The sequence below is a fragment of the Mirounga angustirostris genome, unplaced genomic scaffold (genome assembly GCF_029215605.1).
Source record: "Mirounga angustirostris isolate CCGP_5_RB_7025 unplaced genomic scaffold, mMirAng1.0.hap1 SCAF_8, whole genome shotgun sequence".
Classification (NCBI taxonomy): domain Eukaryota; kingdom Metazoa; phylum Chordata; class Mammalia; order Carnivora; family Phocidae; genus Mirounga; species Mirounga angustirostris.
In genome coordinates this window covers 50,286,025-50,309,626 of record NW_026991716.1, presented here as the reverse complement: position 1 = coordinate 50,309,626, position 23,602 = coordinate 50,286,025, and the positions used below count along the sequence as shown (strand labels likewise).

Sequence of the window (23,602 nt, the reverse complement as noted above, 5' to 3'; positions counted from 1 at the left end):
GGAGAGGCAGAGGGAGAAACGCCTGTTTCTCGCCAGATGCTGGGCTTGATCCCAGGACCCTGAGATCATGACCTGAGCTGAAGGCCGACGCTTAACTGATTGAGCCACCCAAGCATCCCTCTGGAGGGAATTTCATCGATGTTCAAATTCTTCTGAGAAGTCTGTGATCTGGCAACCCTTCCCCCAATGTTTTTTTCCCCAGAAATCACAGGCAACCTCTGGTGGTAAACTTGCTTTCTCATCTGGGGAGGGAGAGCTATAAGGAAGATCTTGGAAAATTCTAAATTCAATGGATCTAGTTTAGATCTCACTCAGCAGTGCCACAACCATGTTTTCTGGTTGGCCACTAGATAAATCCATATGGCTATCCCACAGGTGTTGCTGTCAATGGTTCCAAACCTGAAATAGTTACTAGGATCATTAGTCGGGGACCCAAAAGGAAACAAACAGTATGCTCAAATTAGTATAAAGTCCAAGTTATCTAAAACTTGATGACTGTAAGAGTGTTTGATTTAGGGAGTCTTTACATAGGTGTAGGTAGTTGTAGGAAAACCACAACGAGTAATCTAGTAACTCAGGAACTCAAGACTAGTAACAGCTGAGTCATTAATACTGCTAGTCCTGAAGGGAAAGGGAAATGTTTCTGGAATCCAGGAGAGATTCATGTAGAAAAAGCCACACTGACAGAAACAGTGGTATTCTATCCAGGGAAACAGCCAGCCCAAGGTGGGCCCTCATGGAGGGATCAGGAGAATATCTCCCCCCATCTTCTCACTATTGGCTGAACCCAACTGGAAGCCAGAGGACAAGAGAACCTGTGTTTCATACAGGTCAGCCTCCTGGGGTAAATACAAGGTGGAGAAAGGTGGGAACAGATCTGAAGATAAATGGCAGACTGTCTTTTCCCATTCCAAGTTCATCCTCCCCCTATATGAGCCAGTTTTTTAGGTAGCGCCGTGGTTTACCTAATGGCACAAATCAGAAGCCTACTCAGTCTCTGTTCCTGCCATGATCTTTACAATGTTATTATCTAATCTCAAATCCCTATCCATTCTACTTATGAAATATTTATGTCCATGCTATTCTCTCCTGTTACTTTACATCACTCTGATACTCCAGCCTATCATTTCTTAGTAGCATCTATCATTTTCATAAAGTACTGTCTTTATTTGTATATTTTCCAAATTTCCACGAGGACTCTGTTCAGAACTCTATCTCCAATGCCTAGTAGAGTGGCTGGTACATAGTATATGTTCAATAAATATGTGTTGAACACATGAATTAATGCAGGCCCTCAATATTTATTGGCTCCACATTGCAGTGCATTTTTAGCAGACTCCTGGACATCAGGGTTAGCCATCTTCAGTCTGCCATTTACATTTCTGCTTACATGCCTCTTCTTGTTCATAAATTGGAAGTCACTCCCCTATTTAAAATTATTTAATGGCACTTTATAGCTTTCCAAATGAAGTAATTCATTCATTAAACAGTTTTTATTATTGAACATGTATTAAGGAAGGGAAATCAGAGATGAACCAACAGATTCAATTAGAATGTTTACAATTTACTGAGAAAAACAATAATTAAAAATAAATCATAGTAAGGTATACTAGTCTAAGATGGGGGAAACACTGAGCAGGAGTTCCTAACCCCAGAGCAGGGAAAGGCTATGAGGAAAGGCTTTCTAGAGGGCAGGATGAGGAAGAGTGAAAGGTAGGGGTGGGATGGGGACCATGTTCTGAAGGGGCCCACATTTATAGGATCTTGACTCCTTAGCCACATTGTTAAGGACTTTTTTGTTTCAGCCCTAATGTTTGTCAGTTTTATGTCCCATATTTTCTCAATTTAGACTCCCTGTCCAGGGACAGTTGATTCTTTAAAGTTCTCTAAATGCTGCATGTGGATTCCTGCTTCTGAAATTCTGCCCAAAAGGCCTATTCGTTCTTGCTGGCCTAAGATACAAGATTCTGTTTTTAAAGGGCATCATCTGTTTCACACTCTGTTCTCCCCTTCCCTGCTCGACACAAACAATATGCAGCCTGACTTCTTTCCTCAGTTTTCCAGAGACAGTCTGTGTTTCCTGGACATTAGCAAGCCCATATTAAATAGCAGGGATTTGGAGATAGAAGTGCCTACATTCTCTTCACATAACTTAGGGAGCTAACAGACACTGGAATATATAGAACTTCTTGAGGGAGATTTCTGACTCTGCAAATCATTCTTCCCTGTTTTAAAAGATAACGGATGGCTTTTTCAGTTACTTTGAGTAAACATAGCCAAATGGTAAGTTCAAATTTAATTTAATATAGACGATTTAACCTGAAACATAGTAAACAGCCATAGATATGAGACTAGAAAGTATCTGACCTTTAAATGTAAATGTATCACTATTTATTAGCATGCTCAGTTTATTGAATGTTTGTGTTCCTGTGCCCCTGTAGGTAATAAAAACTTCATATGTATTTTTAGGTGAAAAGCATATACGTATCAAAAACTAAACTAACATCTTTTTCACAATTTTCTATTCACAGTTGTACTCTGGTGTCAAATCAGGCCAAAAGTAACATATGGAAACAATACAGAATATAATAATTAGAGTGTTAGTTTATTATTGCATAAGTTCATAGTAATTAGCATAGAAAAAAATTAAATTCACAAGTATGTCATTATTAAAATGCACATTGAGTTTTTCAGGTAATGTGTTGCTCTACATTTTTATAGGTATGAAATAAAGACATCAAGTTTAAAAAGTTAAATTCAACAGTATTTAAATTGCAAAAACCAAAGATCTCATTTCTGATATTTAAGACTAATCATCTAGTCAAATATACTTAGGAACTTAAAGTCACTTAAAGTCAATGCTAATGATTTGAAAATGGATAACAATACACAAATAACAAATTATACTGGATATTCTTATTAGCATTTTCCTTTTGGCAAGTCAGTGGGAACTTATAAGATTGATCAGGAAAAATAAACCCTGCTAACTCTAATATATCATATTTTGATGCAACTAATTACTATCATATAGATTCAAATTTATCATGAAACAAATCATGCAGACTGTAACTTGGGTTAACACATTTTGCCTTCAAGGGAGACTTTAATTTTCTACCAGTCTCATAGAAGATACCACATACATTTTTACTTGAATACTTTCTTAAGAAAAAAATAAATCTAACATCATGCCATTATTACTATTTCTTACATTATTATACTTAATGATCCAATATTATTAGATCCATCTTCACATTTTCCTTACTGATGGCAGATAGAATATTCTGTTGACAGGCTACAAAGCCTTCCTGTAAAGAAAGTGATTGTTAATGATCCGTGACTCTTAATGAATCATGAGTCCTCCAGGTATTTGGATTGGAGAATGATCTCTTGTTTGACTTGATATCCTGGAAGTTCTATATAAAAGTAAAAGTAAAAGTTAACAACATGCCATTTTAATGATTTTACAAATGAGATTCTATGTGCTTATATTTTTGGATGGATTCTGTGCCTGGAGAAAAAAATATAATCAAGTTCCTGAATGTTAAGTTTCAATTGTTGCATATTCTATGGTCTTTCTAAGAAGTATGCATTTAACTGTGATTTCCAAGGAATCATTTTTTTAAGAGTCTTTTAAATTACATTTAAGTTTTAAATTAAGATTTACTTAACATTTAAAATTTATTATTTATTTATTATTTATTTATTTTATTTATTTATTTTAGAAAGAGAAGGGGGGAGGGGCAAAGGGAGAGGGTGAAGAAGAGAAGCAGATTCCCCACTGAGCACGGAACCCAAGCTGGGCTTGATCTCATGATCTTGAGATCATGACCTAAGCTGAAATCAAGAGTCAGATGTTTAACTGACTAGACACCCAGGTACCCTGGTGCCTCAATATTTAAGTTTTAAATTACTGGTTTCTCTGCAAATTTCTCTGAAGATTTAGGGTTGTTTTAATTTTGCATAACATGAAACAAATGTAAAAATGTTAACCTGTATTGCAGAAAGGTATTCACAATGCCTAAAGTGGCAACCAGCCTTCTTTCATTAAGGAGGCGCTGGTCATCCCTAGGGTAACATGGGTTTTGTTGTTACTGATGCTTTTGTTTGTTTTGTTCTTTCAATGATGGCTTATAATTTTGTCATTTACTTAACCCTAGATCATTTACTTTCTGGATCTTTCAGATTATGGGTAAGGATTCATTTTAAATTGTATGGAAAATAATTTTTAACTACGTGTGGTATACTTGATAGTATGAATGATATGCCTTAAAATAAACATTAACTTCAACATTTTTGTCTAAAACACTCACACTGTCATCCGATAAAGGAATAGGCTTTTCTATGCAGATGAGAAAGGAGGTGAACTTACACCAGACACACAGGGGATTTTGAAAGGCAACACTTTATTTATCTGTGGTACAACAGTAATCTGTAAAAACCCATTGGCCTGTGTGGTAGATATGAACTTTATACATTATGTGTGCCTAAGAAATAAAGATTCGGAACCATTAAAATAAGATTTTTGCTAGACTAGCAAACCATCTGTGTCTATCTGAAATGATACGTCTATAATGGAATATGTAGGCAAGTCCAGTAACTGAACAGTGCTCTCAAATATTTTAAACAAAATAAAGTCAAGTTTAATAAATTCCAATGCTGTTTTCCCCCTTAGAGACTGATGCTAATTATTTAGCCTTTAAACTGTATCATGGAATCCAAGGAACATCTTCTCATACAGATACAGCTTTTAAGGCCTTGGAGAAAAGCAGTTTGTTTGGGTCCTGGTGTTGGTGAGCACCAAATTCAATGCTTTGAGGTGGGATCCAACAAGTAGATAAGTAGACATTGCATTTAACAATAAATATATTTGAAAATCTTTAGGCAAAGTGTAGACTCATCAAGTGCCTTACCTCTTGGTATCGCCATATGCCTCCCCACTTAAGTCTTTCATTTTATCTGCCTGGTTGTCAAGGTCTTAAAGTGAGAGATTTCTGGAGGAGTAATCAGTGTACATGCATTGGGTAGTGTGCTGAGTCCTCCTCCGTGAATGCCATAAGAGAAATGTCTATTGCCAGTGATCTTCTCTAGGCCTAATCTTACTGATAAATATATTTTATGTGTGTGTGCATATACATGATAAAAATGTATATATGCAAACATATGTATTTCTTCATTGCATGATACTCAGATTATACAACAAATATACACACATGTATAATGAATAAGAAAATGAACATCACTGATTTATAAATATGAGGGTTTTTAAATCAAAGGTAGGGAAATCCACAACATTTTATATCTATTTGTCAATGTTAAATAAGTGGAAAAATTTTAGACCCTGGACATTTAGAAATCTGGAGATTGATATATCTCTAATGTAAGTCTCACATGTTTGCTGGAGCATTACTGCATTCCAGCAATGAGGGCAGCCAAGGAAAAAGATTTGGAAAGAGTGAATTAATGTCAGGAAATAATAAGTGTTTCTAAGGGTACCCTGTGAGGCCTCATCAAATGTCTCTTTTAATAACTGTATATTAAAACATGAACAAAGTTTATTAGTATATAAGAAATTAGAGTAAAGAGGAAATCTTCAGATAAATATAAACTGTATGAAGTCCACAACAGCTCCGTTATGTAAGCGGATGAATCCTGCAAATGGTTTGAATGAGGAATGCAGCAAAGTTCAACTTGGATTTTGTAGGAAAACCAGGAGAAAGATTGATAACAGTTTAATTGGGGGGAAAAATGCACATGTGCTGGTAAAATGCAACATAAAAAAAATCTCCCTGATCACATTTCTTTTGCATCTGAAGACTTAGAGTAATGTTTCCATGGACCTATCCCACATTAAAAAATGATTTAGTATGTCTTAACGGAGAAGCTTTCATTCTCAGGCCCTTTGTAAGGTCTGCCTTTGTGAAATGTGCTTTAACTAGGCCTATTCTGTTCCAGCTTTTCCCTTCTGAGTTGTATCCAGTTACCTCAGCTTGAGCATAACCAGGAGAAGGATTCCACAGGTGACTGTCATGCACATGACAGCATAGATTACTTCTCCTAGAAACAAAAGATTAAAGACAACAACAACAACAACAAATTACTGGATTTTTTTTAGGGAGAATAAGTAGTAAATATAGAGGATAGATTTTTAACTCACCATTGAAAGGGGAATGAAATCCACTTAGAGTTCTCTCCTTTGCAGGTTTTCCTTTATGCAATGCTATGCCTTTGACATTAGACAGGGTCGGATAATCTGAAAGAAAATAATGAAAATGAGATTATGGTATTTAAAAGTCATACATTACTTTTTCCCATGGGTTGTAATTTGCTTTATATTATATTACAAGGCAGCAATTTATTTCTGACCCTATCTTAATAAAATCTGATAGATGAGGATGAAAGCAGGAGCACTTTCCTTATATTTTAACAGTTTTTTTCCCACCTTTTAATCAGATAATTTCTTTACAGAAACTGTTTGTTTTCGTTTTTATTCCCAAACCATGATTAGGAAAGTAGATTATACTTTATGACAGTTCACTGTACCTTATATATAGACCAGGGGGGAATAAATCATCAACTTGAAACTACCCATTGTGATATTAAAAGGATTCCTTTTTTTTACGAGAGTGATTGTTTCAATATGCTTTTAACAATATCTCATTTCCCTAAGACTCTTTGGATTTATGAATCCTTTAAAAAATTATTTATTTATTTGAGAAAGAGAGAGAGAGCACAGGGAGAGTAAGAGGGTGAAGCAGACTCTCAACCGAGCAGGGAGCATGATGTGGGACTCGATCCCAGGACCCTGGGATAATGACCTGAGCCAAAGGCAGATGCTTAACTGACAGAGCCACCTAGGCACCCCTGTATTTATGAATTCTTATTGAGTCCCTAAAGCAATCACTCTGTTTACCCCTCCACTCAGACTTCAACATCCAGCTTTCCTTATTTCCCTACTCTGTCTCTTGTATATCCCTTCCCTTTCTATTATTGTTAACTAGTTTTGGTCACACTTAAGGGAAAGTGTCACACTTGTGGAAAAGCCATTCTATGGCCCTAGTCTTTGTGGCAACATTTTGCTAAACACATTTCTACCTCCCTTCACAACTCACAAGACAAAAAGATGGGATCCTTAAGATTAACTAACAGATCCATTTTCGGTGACATTCACTGATAACTTTGAAGTGAACTCACTCCTAGTTTTGATTCAGTTCAACAAAGACATGAATGTTAAATACACCAATAGCCCAATAACCAGCTTCTTTGATGATGAAGATTCAGGTAGGATCGGAATCTTTAAAGAAGGGTGGGGGAGATGAGATCAAGTTTCCTCTTGAGAGACTGGCTGTCCACACTGACTGTTTCATATACTTTAAGACCTGGAAGTCTGAATAGACTGTTGTTTGTAGAAATGAGTGCATCAAATGGTGGAATCATACATCTGATGAGAATTACTGACAAGAGGCTCCGAGTAGGAAGGGAGACGGGAAGACATATTACCAAGAGTCCGATCCAGTCCTCTCTCCACCGAGGGTTGCTGTCCATAAGCCAGCTGCTTGGAAGCCAAGATTTGAGGTCCCAGGAATAATCAGCAGAAAGCACAGAGCTCTCAATATGGGTCCAAGAGAAGGAACCCAGCATAAGAGGTAGAAAAGGGAGGATTTTGTTATTAGAAAACCCATTTTTTGAGGAGTTTGAACTCTAATATGGTGAAGATGTTTTAGTTCAAGATTTTTTTTAATCCCCGCCTTACATATTGGGTTATCATATATTTATAGAAGTCGGACTTTCTTAGGAACTGAAAAATCAATCTCTTCTAAGTGTAAAAGAAATAGAGGTAGAGCATGTGAATTTTTTTTTTCAATTTTGTGGTCATAAAATACATTTTGTTATTCACTATAAAGTTGGAATGGGAAAACAGCTATTTCAAATAATAGCATTTTTATACTAGTGGCTCCTTCTTTGGGGAAGAATTAATTTTAATCAAGTTGATCTTACAGGTTTTAGTGAAACAAATTATATTAAAATTTTATATTCAAATCACTTCAGAATATGAAGGATAGCTTTACTTTTAAAAAAATTCTATGGCATTTTGCAATGTTTTGAAAATTCTTTTAAATTTAAAATTCTATGGCATTTTGAGGCAGATTCATGGCTTACATGTAAATGTATATAATATACATTGGCTAATTATTTGAATGATGCTATAGTTTTCCTTTATGAAATTCTATCCCTAAGTACATTTGGTCTAGCTAGGTACCATGATTCATCTTTACATTAAAAAAAAAGGTTACTATTCTGACAAATTAGGCTGCCTCTTAAATATATCTGCCTAAAGTAATTGTTAAACATTCACCTAGCAAAGTTTAGAAAGAATCGTCTCATTCACTAAATTTCACTCACATGGAACTCATTAACAAAGTTATAATAGATCAATGACAGAAATGTTAGCTAATGATCCCAGTGAAAATTTTAATGTGTCTAGCAATCACTCCACAATCTTAAATATTGCACCCTAGGAGGATACCGAATATCAGTTAGAGAGATTAATGTTACAGAGGGTTTCTTGGCTACTGAAGCCAAGAAATCTTCCCTGCCTTTTATAAACAGTGAGGTTTACAGTGTTTTATAACCATGAAATTAAAGTCGGCGGAGTTAATAACCAACCTCAGTTCCACACCATCTGCTATATTTATAGATAAACACTGTCAGTGACTTGTTTATCTTAACTCATACCCTAGAGGAGTTAAACACTATTATGAACTATATTGTAAAATCCCTGTACATCTGACGGGAAATCAAGATTAATTTCAGCCCTGTGTTAAGAACAAATTTAAATAGTGTTCTCCCCAAATGACTACAGAGATGTGATCATTTCTTTTTTATTTTCTTCCAAATCCTTGTGCAGCAGTGGCTGAGAGCTGATGGGATCTAAAACTTTACTTTTTATAATTTATATGAAATGGTAAATGTATAATTAAAGATACGATAGATCAGATACAAAATAATGATTTAAAAAGAAATGCCAGAATAGTTGAAATAGAAATTAAATATATGACATAGTGCAAATTTGTAGATCTTCAATTAAAATTCTATTTACATATACAAGTCTGCTTGGAAGAAAAATTTTGACAAAGTGAACATTTTCATAGAATAATATGTTTTGTAGCTGTTTTTCTTAATTGCTAACATGTCACATGGCATAGTTAGATGTTATTGGCTTCTTTCCATTTTTAAGTAAAGTATTGCCAATACCATGACAATATTTTAGTGAGAACGAAAATGCAAGGATGACCTTCTTGCATATCCAAGGGTTGGAGCTATTTCTAATTTGGTCAATATTTCAATATGGTCATCTGAAGGTATTTAAATTCCCAAACTGGAAATGAGTTTTGAATTTTTTCACCTAATGATCAGTAGTGAGATTTCATGTATCATGGACTCTTTCTATTATTAGTGTATAAAAACCTCCTTCCAAAATGTATCTAAAAAATATTGCAGCTGGGAAGAAAGGAAAATATGTAAACATCTTTAAGTTTGAAAAAACAACACATTAGTAACATGATAAACCAAGGCATTAAACACATACAATGACAGTGTAACATCACTGCTGCTAAAATGTATATTGTAAAAAGTAAATCAACCAAATAATATACTTGCCTTAAATAATAACATGCATCAACAAAGCATATTCATTTATTTAGTTGACAAACTTCAAAGGAGATGAAACAATGTGTTAGATTTATTTTCTTGCACTATGTATGGTTAACCACATGTTTGCCAGCAGCTAGGGGGAAAGGGAAACTTAGTGGTATTAGCCTGTTGGTTTGCAAACCTCAGGAGTTCCCTGGGTGAAATCTGTAACTGGCTCTCCATACACAGAGGAAGAGGAAAGACTGAAGAAAGAGGTGGGCCCCTCCAGACTGGTTCGTGGCTGTTTTAATAAGCAAGGGAACTTATATATGAGGCTTGTCTTGGGCAGTCACTAGATAGTAGATCTTGGCACTCACCCACTAGAATTTTAAAAGTTTACAGAGAGGTCTTAAATGGGGTTCAGTCACATCTACAGTCCATATTGTCTCAATAACACATTGCTCTCTCAAGACTGCATCCTTGAAACAGCTCTGGCTATGGGAAGAGTGAGTAGAATGTACACTCCAAGAACAGGGGAGGGGGCAAGGAGCCTCCAATTTCCTTGGTACAGCTCACAGGTCAACCAGCAGTAATATCCTCTGGATGGCTTCTTCCAACATAGTCAAAGGGTACAAAATTTCAGTTATGCAAAATGAGTAAGTCCTAGAGATCTCTTGTACACCATAGTGCCTATTCTTTTTTTTTTTTTTAAATCCCACAACATTTATTGTTCTCTGGTAATAACATAAAGGTAATCAAAACAATATGAACAAATGTTTTAGAACTATACTCCCAACAAAGGACATCTAAAAAAACAAACTACATGGCCTTCTCAAGAATTTCTCACTTCATTGATCATTTCTAGTTGGAGACACTTTGGAGAAGGGTAATATTGTCTCCTTTTAGCATGATCTGACACAGTTGTTTTCTTGACTTTGTTTTAGAATGAATCTCTTCGGCATCATCTAATACGAGGTTCATGTACTCATCAAAACCAATGATACGGCCCTCTATTCGCATGTTCACTTGCTCATAAAGCCACACCTGAATACGAGATCTATTTTGCAAGTATTTGAAGATGAGGTTGATGGGCTGAACCACCACCTTCTGCACTTTTTGGCCCTGGCCACCATACACCATGGTGGAAGCCGACAAAGACTGCACGCTACCTCAGAAAGCAACTTCCCCATGGTGCCTATTCTTAACAATGCTATATTTTACACTTAAACATTCTCTGAGAGGGCAGCTATTAAGTTAAATGTTCTTACCACTCACACAGAATAGTCATAAATAGAGGACAGGAAGAAACTTGTAGAGGTGATAGATACACTTATGGTATAGACTGTAGTGATGTGAGTTTCATGGTGTATATTTATCTTCAAACTCATCAAGCTGTATCCTTTCAATACATACAGCTTTCTGTATGTCAACAAAAACAAAAGCAAAAAACACATACTTCAATAAGTATGCACTGGAGAAGATTTGCCTTGATCTTTTGGCATGAACCAAAAAGCTCAGTGTTAGTAACTAACTGTATTGACAAGCCTGGCTTGTCAAGCTCTTTGGCCTTTGGTTGAGTAACAGTGTTGTCCACACATCTAGTAGATTTCTTAGAGATTATAGTGAGTCTCAACTGTTCTATATTCTCCTTAATAGTTTCTGAAAATAATGAGAAAGCAACTGAGGTAGCAATTAGAATGCAAATTATGCATTGCTATCTAATAACCAACACTAGATTAGATAAATATACTATGATTTATATATGATAAATATATATAAATATACTGTGATTGCTTTAGAAGGTAACAATTTTAAATCTTGGAATTAAAAATATCTGTTACCTGTGGGCTCATACAAAACATGTCTAAAGATATAGGTTGGAGATAGGAATCAAATATTCATGTTTAGAATATATATCAATAAATATATAAGTTTGTAAGTATAGTAGAATTACAAAACTAGATGAGATGTCTTAGATTATCTAATTCAAACTTTCAGTGCAATGATCCATTCTGCCTCATTATTGACAGCAGTAAACATTTTTCCAGGAATGAGCTACTTAATACCTTCTATCTTTCCACTATTATTGATGGTCAGTTCTACTTAAAATATAAAGTACTTTCCTAGACTGCTCTTTTATCAACTCAGGATGATAAATCTACCTTCTTTTACCTAGCCCTCTTGTTGCTACCTATATATGTGTGTGTTCGTGGAAAGAGAGGGAAAGATCAGACTATATAAGTAGACCACATGGAACAAAGCTTTTCAAACTTTAACATGATTCTTGGTTTACCCTAAAATGTCAATTCTGATTCAGTAAGTCTGGGATGAGGCAGAAATTCTGAATTTCTTACAACTTCCCAGATGCTGCTGATGCTGCTAGCAGAATATATATATATATTGTGTGTGTGCTTGTGTGTGTATATAGTATATACAGTGTATACACACACACGGGGGAAAGAAATACATGTATATGCTCAGACAATAAACAAAATGTTTTACTTCTATATATATGGTGCTTAATACCTTAAAAGGCACTTTGACAAACACTGCTAAACTTTATAACATCGAGTCAAATAGGAATTATTAGCTCAACTTGATAAAGAAACTTCGACTCAGAATAGTTGTCTTGTCCAAGATTAGAGTTGGTATATATGTCCAAGACACAATCTGTAGCAAAATCTTCCACAATTTATATCTAAAATCTACCTCATGGAGGTAACAAAAATTATGCAAAAACATTTTCAGTGTTTTCCAATGTGGCAGCCACCTGGATTAAGAAATAAATTTGAAAAGTAGTAGGGACAAGTTGTAATAGTGTTGCATAATGAGAAACACCTCATAGTCTGCTTGCAAATGTTCATGATCATGTATGTTTCTGTTGCTGAAATCTGCAAAAGAAAAGGTGACACACATCTAATAACTAAAACTTCTGAGACGACTCACATACATCTGTAGGATGTTTCAACTTGCAAACCCTTGTGAAATATGTTCATCATTTTCAGTGTAATGAAATAAATCAACCACTTTAATGACTTTTAACAGAAATATAAAAAAAAGTTGCAATCTTCAAGGTAGTTATCTGAGACTATGCTATCAGTATGAGCATTTTCTATTTTTACAGATGTAGAGTTAAGACTATACATAAAGTTTTCCAGTGTCTTCACTAGGCAAAGGGCACACAAAGAATAATGCACAAAAGATCAGTTATAACTGTTTAAAATCAGACTTGGCTATTTCTTTGGTTCCTACAATCTATGTCTACATTGATACAACTTAAAACAGATAAAAATATAAAATAACCCCCCTGTTTAAAAACTACCTCTATCTGGAATGAATTTATTGGAAAAAAATATGTTCCCCAAATTGAACAGTAATTTTTACCTTGAATTATGTTATACAAGCACTAGAAGAGCTTATAATGAGACAAATGTAAGATAAGAGTGGGAATAATTTACACTATATTTTATCAACTTCAGAAGTTTTTGTTTTCCTACAGGGAAATTTCTTACAGAAATTTTTTTTATGAAAAAATATATGTGACAATACCTTAATTGTCTAGATAGCTTTCTGATGTCTCTACTTGGAACTTAAGGATTCCCTCATGTCTGCTGTTTTGAAAATGTGTAAAACTTTACCTGGCTAGCTTACACAATTTTTCATAGGCTGATTGAAAACACCAGGGAAAAGAGAGCTGGGAAAAAAGATGAAGGAAAGGGATACCTTTTGGAAAGTCTTCATAGACTTGAGTTTTAAAAAGGAAAAAAGGTATATAATTGCAGTATCTCTTCCCTGCACATAAATTTACAAATTTCTGGGAGAAAGCTGAATATAAAAAGATGATATATGTAGTTAGCTTTCCTTAGATAGCAAACTTCTTAAAAATAGACACCATATTTACCTAATTTACAATGTAGTATGGTGATTATAATGCCATGCCTATGCAATTATCTAATGGCCAAAAAGTATATATTAGCAATTTTACATTTGATATAGCACATCTGTCACTGTGTATTATCATCACTGTATAGTGTATGATTATATAATGTTTAGTTTTTTTCTTACCTTTGACATTGACCAAGGGTCATTAGATAAATCACATATTTTTCACATATCATTATCATTTTTAAAAATGAAAATTCAGGGGCACCTAAGTGGCATAGTCAGTTGAGTGTCCGACTCTTGATTTTGGCTCAGGTCATGATCTCAGCGTCCTGGGATAGAGCTCTGTGCACAGTGGGGAGTCTGCTTGAGAATTCTCTCTCCCTCTCTCCCTTTGCTCCTCCCCCTGCTCATGTTCAATCTCTCTCTCTCTCTCAAATCAATCAATCAATCTTAAAAAAATAAAACTGAAGGGGCGCCTGGGTGGCTCAGTTGTTAGGCGTCTGCCTTCCACTCGGGTCGTGATCCTGGAGTCCTGGGATCGAGCCCTGCATCAGGCTCCCTGCTCCAGGGGAAGGCTGCTTCTCCCTCTCCCACTCCCCCTGCTTGTGTTCCCTCTCTCACTGTGTCACTCTCTGTCAAATAAATAAATAAAAATCTTTAAAAAAAATGAAAATTCATTGTCCCATCTGTAATTAATGCATATCGTTACCGATCAATAGTAATGCATTAAAAAACTATTTGCCTGGTAATTAATTCTAACAATCAGGTTTGTTTACTGATAGACAAAGAGTAAATATCTTCATCATTGGATTAGGAGATATATAAGAGCAAATAATTTGAGAATTTCTCTAAGCTTCAGTTCTCTCGTTTGTAAAATGAAACTAGAATACCGAGGTCCACAAAAACTTTTGAGAATGAAAATATTAAAACTAATATGAGTATAAACAGAGTTTTTGGAGACTTCCATGAGAAAGAATGTGCAATTATAGGGAAGAATGGAAGGGAAAGCAAGGATAAGAGAAGGGATTCCTTTGATGGTTCTTTCTCTTTACCCCTTTCCCTTTATATCCTCCTTCTCTTCTTTCCTTTCCTTAGAAAGATCTTCTTGAGTCAATTCACTGAAGTTGAATCTTCTGGCATTTCCTATTTCAGAAACCTGATTTGAAGTCAACACAGTAAATTCAAAGTTTGTTGGAAGAGGCAGAGTTGTCCAAATGTTTCTTATGAAATGCTAATTCTATAGAACCCTTTTATGTGTTAGGCAAATAAAAGATCTCACAAATAAATGACTTTGGAAAATTGTAGATGAGACAAAATAAATTATGTCCTGGCTGCAAGTGTTTTCTAGTTTTTTGATTTGTTTTTGTTTTTGTGTGTGTGTGTTTGCTATGGTAGAAGGGAAACATTACCTAAGTTTATTTTCTCCATGGAATACATCTAGGAATCCATTAAAAAACAAGACAAAACAAAAAAACCTTAGAAAACATGGCTATATGTGATTGATAGACAAATATTTATATATTTTAGGTAGGCACAAAATGTTTATTGAGGTTTCCTATTTTTATTTAGTCAGTGGAAGTCAGAGAAATCATACTAACAGTATTTTGTGTTCCTGAATATAGGCATTATTTATAATCCTTTCCTCTACTAAGCATACATATGTATAAGTACCTGATACTACAATTTCTCTTGTTCTCTATTCCTTGGAGTTAAACAAATTTTTCAGCCTGTGGCTTGGGAGATGCCTGACCCCCAAATGCTACTCCTATTGCCCCTTAGAGAGGTTGGTGTGATGCAACATTAATTCCACATTTGCTGCCAGTTAATCTGCCATACTGCAATTTCTCAATTTGTCCTCATGGGATATGGAGAATTTAGAATCTGCCCTCTACTTAGGAGACCCATTCCAGCAGAACAAGAAGGAGTTCATGGATCATTTACACCTAGTCACCTATGAATGTCCACAAGACCATGTGGCAGAAACCACCAGATTTGGATCCAAGTAAAGATTTTCCAGATAAGTAATTACTTCCTACTTCAGAGCTAGCACCATGGCAGTCAACATGGGGATATATTGGTAGGATGATACATGACTCTGCTCTTATGAAGTTCTCAATCTACTTTCAGGTAAGGGAAATAATTTAAATAAAGTGAGGTGGGAATCAACAAGGGACAGCTAAGGGAAAGGTGTGCACTTGAGGACTGGTGAGAAGTAAGACTGATTTGCATTCTGGGTGTTCTTGGGAATCAGATGAAGTTTACATGTGGGAAGGATGAAAGCAGGAGCAATGGAGAGCAACAGTGTCTTTTGCAGACAGAAATAGCACAATCAAGACACAGTTGGAGAATTAGTCTAGTCATAGTAAATTGGCTGGTTTGGTGAGGAGACTAGGAAAAAATTCAGATGTGAGAAGATGAAAACTAAAAAAAGGTGGCAGAAGCTACTGTAGAGAAGAGAGACAGTGGATGGTTATATTTAAAACACAAAGAGTTTTGTTGGAAAGCAGAATGGTGCAGAGCATAGTAGCACAAGTGTTATAATCAGGTATGGATCAAAAACCAGCTCTGCCTCACCTCAGCTCTGTCATTTTAGGCAATTTACTGAGCCTCTGTTCCTTTATCTTTAAAATGGGATAATGCCTACCCCAACATTTATTGTTAAAAATTAAACAAGACGATATGTGAAAAGAGCATAAAGTGCTCAATAAATTATATAGTTATTAAATGTGATATAATTTAGAGTTTTATTTGATATTGAGAATGCAGAGGACTAAATGAAAGGTGACTTTTAGGTTCTTGATATGACATGATGTTTTAGAATACTTCAGTGAATTGGCCTAAGAAGATCTTTCCAAGGAAGGGAAAGAAGAGGCGCAGGTGGGGGAAAGGGGTAGAGGAAAAGAACCACCAAAGGAATCCCTTCTCTTATCCTTGCTTTCCCTTCTATTCCTCTCTACAATTGCACTTTCTTGCGAAAGTCTCCCCAAACCCTGTTGATAGTAATATTAGTTTTAACATTTTCATTCTTAAAAAAATCTTATGAACCTGGAGAACTGAAGCTTAGAGAAGTTCTCAAAATTCTTTGCTCTTAGATAGCTCCTAATCCAATGATGAAGATAAAATGAATGGTCATGATGGAGAATCATTGGTAGAGAATTGAAAACACATGATTTTGGAAGTGGACAGGAAGGAAATCAAATTCTAAACCATATTATGGTAGGCTAATGGAAAGAAGTTCTTAATGAGAAAGAGAGAAGAGGTCAGGACTTAAGTTTAATAAGGTAAAGGCCTTTGAAAAACCCAGCAGTTGGTAGAGAATAACAAGATATAGGGATAGTAACTGCTAAGCCAGTTTTATTAACTGAGAAAAATGCATATTTGGATCACTAAGAGATGTTACACTTCAAAAGTTCTCTTTCAGCTACCCATCAGTATTAAAAGAACAAAAGAATTAATGTTGAATCACTATATTGTACACCTGAAACCAATATAACACTGTATGTTAACTAACTGGAATTAAAATAAAAACTTAAAAAAAAAGAACAAAACAATTTAAAGCAACAATATTTTCATTGTGGGGGGGGGGTGGTGCTGGAATGGAAGCTTGGGCCAAAGAACAGTGAGAGAAATTGACTGGGTGGAAGCAGCCATGTAGATGTGTTGGAAGGAGCTATTAGGGTTGTAGACATATGCTTAGTGTACATTTTCCATGTAATAACTACCATATGTACTTTAAACAAAATACCAATGTAAGTTTCAGGCTGTTACACTAGGAAGAGTGGGTGAAGAGAGATGCAGGTACTGAATCATGTTTTTTTCTAGAAACTTAAGACATCAAAAGGGGCATCTTCCTACACAGATCTCAATGACACACAGCAGTGTATCACTAAGGATAAGCTGCCCTTTGAAGAAAGCCCTACAGTCTGATTTATATAGCTTCCCTCCTTGCAGATTACCTTGACTCCCAACTAAAGTAGACACACAATCTGGAACCAGTGGGCTCTAGCCTCTTTCTTCAGTTGAGTTATTTTGAAAGTCCCTATCATATGCCTAGAGTGAGAGTCTGGCCACCTGACTCAGGGGCAAATGTAATAAACACCAGTCCCAGAGTTCTGACACACTCAATGCATATCAGAACTGGGAAAGCCACTCTTCAACCTCAGTGGCAACCAAAGGAAGCCATTCCACCCTAAGCTGGAGGCCAGCAGAAAAGAAAGGGACAATGGGCAACAGTCTCTGTCACAGAGGAACACCTGCATAACATCACCAAGCACTCACACTGGGTCACAGAGAAGTTTTCAGCCACTCTGTACACTCTTTCATCTAGTTTGAAAACCAATTTGTTTACTGTGATTTGTTCCACAAGCCCTAAATATATGCTTTCCAAAGAGTAATGAGAAAAAAAATTATGTCATGCCCATTCTTATAGTTTACTAGATATCTATGTGATGTTAGAGCATTCGTGCAAATTTGAGACTGAGAATATCTGCTGATGTTTTCAATCCGTAAAAGGTTTTCCTGAACCCATGAAAAAAGTCTAGAAAGTGGTTGGAGACAATCTGATATACTAATGGAAGATGAATGATTGTCATTATCAGTGAATTCTTAATAAATCTCTACACTTTGCTCACCTATCTCATCTACAGGATTTTATTTGTCTAAGTACCAAGTGTTCTTAATTCTAAGGGGTCTCCCTTTAAGATGATATCCCAGTATATAGGTGCCAGGGCAATAACTATTAAGTGCCCACATATGGTGTTTTATGGGAATACATGTGATGCTATTATACTGTTGTCACAAGAATAGTTGGCTCTTTAAGCCAGGAATACACATGCTCATAATAAATTATTTTTATGACTTCACATACACAATCATGATGCACAGAAAGTATAAAGGAAAGATTGCTTATTTTATGCAGCTTTGGCACTAACTCCATCCCCAATTATAGGCAACAAGGGGATTGTATGAAGCCAATGAAAGCACAAGAGTGGAAAATGGAAAAGATAACACTACGCTTTCACATACTGAAGCGTGTTATTGTTCAAATTGTAACAGTATTGTTTTGTTGTTTTATTTCCCTTCATGATCTTAAATGCTCCTTCCTTCTCTAGTGATGCCAAAAGTTGAGTTGTCTCACTCATCAATGGCATCTCTTTAATCTTTCCTTTTTGGCTTAGAGCAAACAACAAAGGTAGTCATGGATGATTCATACCATCTTTCATGCTCAGAGACAGACTTTTCCCCCTCTGTTAAAAACACCCAGGGCTTTAAGGGTAGAGGTGGGAGAAAGTGAAGGTAGGAGACAGCTGTTCTCCTGTTGTTTCTGTTGAGGGTTTGTACACTTCAGTATTTCCAGATTAAAGCCGTGTGAAACATTTTCTGCAAAATAGGAAGCCAAGCCAAATTTGCTGGGTTTCAGGTCTGCAGACAAAATTTAAACCAGCTGGGTTTTATTGGGAACTTTTGCATGCAAGTAAACCTAGTGGTGAAACTAAAGCCAGGATTTGTCTCCACTGGAGTGGGCTACATCTTTAGGGGCTATCCCCTCCATGACTCTTCCCTTGAGGGAGTTTTGGATTTTGAAAGGTCCTAAGAGAAACTTTCCAGATTATTCCTTAGAGTACCTGATTGAAATCTTAGCCAATGAAAAGTGGAAGGTACAACCAGATATGATGCCTCTCATAGTCAAATCTTCAGAGAGATGAGAGGAAGCTTGGTCTCTTTCTGAAATCTGATTTTAAATTACCTAAATTAAAATAGCTAATGATTCTCTATACACATACATTCACTAAAACAAAAGTCCCCTTTCCCCCCAACACACACACATGTGCCTAGTCAACGTAGCAAATAATGGCCAACTTACTGGATTTGTACACAGCAAAATCCCAAATCATATTCCAAATGTGCTCTAAGTAAAAATTACCATGTTCCTTGCTAAAATAATGCAACTGTATAGATTTAAACATATAAATAGAAGCAAAGACACATGCCCTATTATGATTGGATAGTGATATTGGAATATGTTATTTATGAAGCTATTTAGAATTTGGGCAACAAAACAATAGAAAATAATCCAACACTAGAGAAAACTATTTTTATTACAAATCTCAATTTAAATCTTAAGGAGAATGAGCATTTTTCAAGGGCAAAAAAATAAATGATAGACCCTTTCTTAAAATTTTAGTATAATCATAGGAAGAAAAAGTTCTTGGCAGCCTTTTGGGCATAAGAAATATAAATCACTTCAGATCTGTCCTTATACATAGGCAGTGTGGAGTTTTGCTGAAAATGTACTGGCCTTCAGTATCTTCAGTCATCTAGTCCAATAATATTAACCACATCTAATATCGGAGGTCATCTATTTCTGTTAAACTATTATCAAAATTTAATATGCAAGAAATCTGAGAGATCTAGGAAGAGTATAACTGACTTCCTCAATACCACTGTGTGTAGTTAGGGCTCGAACTTGTTTCCTAGTTCTTATTCTTTATATTACAACATACTGCCTCCCATCAAATACATTTTTTTTTTCTGAAAATCCTCTCGTTATAAAGACATCAGTTGACAATTCTAAATTTCCCATCATTAGATGAAAGGAGTGTATTATGGTTTTTAACATCACAGTTTCTGGTGCCCCAAATTTTCTCATTTAAATTCTGCATCTATTGTCTTCTGTGTTATCTTGGACAAGTTACTAACATCTAGGTGTCCTAGTTTCCTCTAGGGTAAAAGAAAGAGCCTCTACTTCATATATTACTTGTGGAAATTAATCAGGACATATAGAATGAGTAGAATAGTGTCTCACACTTAGTAAATACTCAATTAGGTTGCGGGACCCCGAGTAAGCAAAAGAAAAGCAAGCTCGTGTTCATAGCCATGGTACAGCTTTAAACTGGGAAGAAATATCTTTAGATGTTTATTAAACCTCCATTTTAAGGATATTGTATCTTTTATAGCTTCAGTTTCCTCCGTGTTATCATTTTACAATGTTGAGATGAGTTTGTAAGCAGATCTATTAAAATGTTCGTTGCAGTTTGTCAAATAGTAGGATTATTTTCAGGAGTTTGTCCAGATCCTAATATTATTAATATTAATGCACTGTTTTAAAGATCGCTTCCTGGCAATTAGCCCTTCATTCTTTCTGCAGTCTCTTTGAGACAGGTGATAATTTGCTCAAAGAGCACCAACAGCTCTCATTGCTTTTCATTATAAGTGAAGTCAACTGTGAAGCTAAGGGCATGGGAAAAGCTCATCTATAGGCTCTCCTTCTCTATACCAAAGACTGGTGCCTTCCAGAATAGCCCCAAGTACACCATCAAAGAGGTTAGAGCATTCTTCGTACTTACTCAAAGCTCTCCTTGGGAGGTTAGGCAAATCTAGGGTGAACTGATAGGTCCTGAGACCGGTCTATGTGTGGAGTTCTGATGCTGATTCTAACTACCAAGACAAAGTGTTTGTTTGTTTGTTTGTTTATTCAAAGTGTCCTTTAGAATCACAAGAGTTAATATGGGAAATATGACTTACTCAAATACATTAAGGTTTCATATTCAGGGTTCAAACAAGTAACTTTACCTAGTGGGTTCCCCCCACCCCGACCCTTTGACTGCTCTTTACCTCCAAGCCTAATTTCACTCAGTGTAGAGCACCCATTCTGTACTATTTTCTCAATACCATGTATTGTATGCTAAAACTCAACTGATGACACTATTCTGATGTTTTTTGATCATGACTTTTATCCATCAGATCAATGACTTTCACATGGACAATGGAATTTGGGGGCCAATGAGCATTCTTCTAGTGATCCATGTTTACTTTTTCATTTTTATAACATGACAGTCTTGGCACTAAATACATCTGGGACATATTAATAATTTATTTATACTTAATAAAAAACAGACATCATTTCACTATTCTTTAATCAAAACCAGTACCTCTCTTGCTATTGACTCTGGGGATGTTTTATTGTGTGGGGATAAATGGGAGGTGATGAGATCTTCTGCTTCACTGACTTGGTAAGCAAATTGAAACATTTAAGAATCATGATTCTAGGGATGGTATCTTTTTTTGGTCTTCTAAGACCAAATCCAATGTGGCAGGGGAGAAGTTCCCCACATCAACAAGCAATTTGCAAGACATCAGCTGGGTGTCCTTTAATTCAACTCAATTCTGACACCACTACCCTGAGATAGCGTCAAATTCCACAGGTTAAGGTCTCAGCCCTATAAGACCCCCTCGTCCTATCCCCACGTCAGATGCTGGTTGCAAGTCCAGGTTGTTAGCTATACTTCGGAATGACTGGCTATAAATTACAGGTTCCCAGGACCTCCTCTTTGGGTTCAATTAATTTGCTAGACTGTCCAACAGAACTCAGAGAAATGTTTTGCTTCCTGGATCCCTGGTTTATTATAAAAGGATATAACTTAGGAAAAGCCAGATGGAAGAAGTGCATAGGGAATGAATCCAGAGCTTCCATGTTCTCTCCAGGTGCACCACTCTCCCAGAATTTCCATGTATTCACCAATCTGGAAGCTCTCCAAACACTGTCCTTTTGGGTTTTTATGGAGGCTTCATTATATAGATATGACTGATGAATTCACTGGCCATTGGCTATTGATTCAACCTCCAGCCCCTCTCTCCTCTCCAGAAGTGGGTACTGTCCAACCCTCTAACCACTTCCTTGGTTGATTCCCCTGGCAACCAGCCCTCCATCCTTAGGCTTTCCAAGAGTCACCTAATTAACAAAGGACACCTTTATCATTCTTGTCACAGGAGATTCCAAGGGTTTTAGGAGCTCTATGCCAGGAACAGGAAATATATATATTTTATTATAAATCACAATATTGCAGTATTTCAAAACAACCAATGTTGAAATGCCTCCAATAGAAGTACAGAAGTGTATGCTTATAGTGATGATTCAAGAGAATGTTGCTAGACTCTGACTGACTTCAGGAAAGAACAAATGAGTATTCTAAACCAGTGGTTCTTAAAATGTGGTACCTGGACAAGCAGTATATGCAACATCTGAGAATTTATTAGAAATGCAGATGCCCAAGTTCCATCCTAGACTTATTGAATCAGAAACTCTAGGGTTGAAGACCCAATAATAACAAGGCTTTAGGTGATCCTCATGGAGCTAAAGTTTGAAAACCACTGTTCTAAGCAACTATCTCAAGAAGAATTTTAGCAATTATAAGAACATCTACTTAAACTCTTTCATGACACTAAGACACATAGTGTCCATGAAAAAGAGATTACTACATTAACAAAATGAATCAGATCAATTAAGTTGGTCCATTTCTCAGCAGCAGACAGGCTGTTATATATGAGATACATAAAGTATTTTACACACATACAAGTGCGTACACACACACACATAATTAGCTTTTTTTCTTAAAAACGTTCTTAGGAGGTTGCCTAGGCCATGCTACTCAAAGTGTAATCCCTAGACAAAACACCTGGGAGCTTGTTAGAAATGCAGATCTCAGGCCCCATCCCTGACCTACTGAGTCAGAATCTGCATTTTAACTGGAAACCATGTGATTCTAATATAAAGTTTGAGACCAATTATCTGAATTCTTCATCTACCCTAAAATTATCCAAAGATATGTTTAGGATGACACTTACCTTGAGAAAATATGATACCTTAGATCATCTAGAAATAATTCTGTCTCCCACACCATTTAGGTGATATCATTATTTTCTAAATCCCTCAAAATCTATAGTAGGAGTTAATTTTATTGAATTTCACTATGTTCTGGATATTTCATTACACAAATGAACTGATATAATCTTTGCACCAACATTTTGGGTTAAATTGATTATATTTTCCCTTTCACAGACAAGAAATTGTGGCAAAAAGAGTAATTTGTTCAGTTACCTATCTTACAAATAGTAGAGAAATTATTTGAACTCAGACATGCTGGTACCATATTACTTCTCTATGGCTGTGCTCTCTAATAAGGTATATTAACATTTCCAAACATATTATCTGATTATTAGGGGCATTGCCACTGATCATGATTTTTTTTTTAAGATTTTATTTATTTATTTGAGAAAGAGAGAATGAGAGAGAGCACATGAGAGGGGG

General features: G+C 35.9%; 2 protein-coding genes across 2 annotated transcripts in view; both read right to left on the bottom strand.

The window, feature by feature from the left end:
- Positions 1-3,340: 3,340 nt before the first annotated feature.
- Positions 3,341-23,602, bottom strand: part of GFRAL (GDNF family receptor alpha like) — a 65,671-nt gene continuing 45,409 nt past the window's right edge. The window contains exons 7-9 of the mRNA XM_045865406.1: positions 6,155-6,250; positions 5,982-6,054; positions 3,341-3,413 (exon numbers count right to left, since the gene is read on the bottom strand). Coding sequence (XP_045721362.1) covers positions 3,341-3,413; positions 5,982-6,054; positions 6,155-6,250 — 242 coding nt within the window. The remainder of the gene's footprint in view (positions 3,414-5,981; positions 6,055-6,154; positions 6,251-23,602) is intronic.
- Positions 10,492-10,781, bottom strand: LOC123836997 (small nuclear ribonucleoprotein E-like). The gene has a single exon (XM_045866025.2). It carries the CDS (start codon positions 10,768-10,770, stop codon positions 10,492-10,494), a length of 279 nt encoding a protein of 92 aa, XP_045721981.1. The 5' UTR covers positions 10,771-10,781.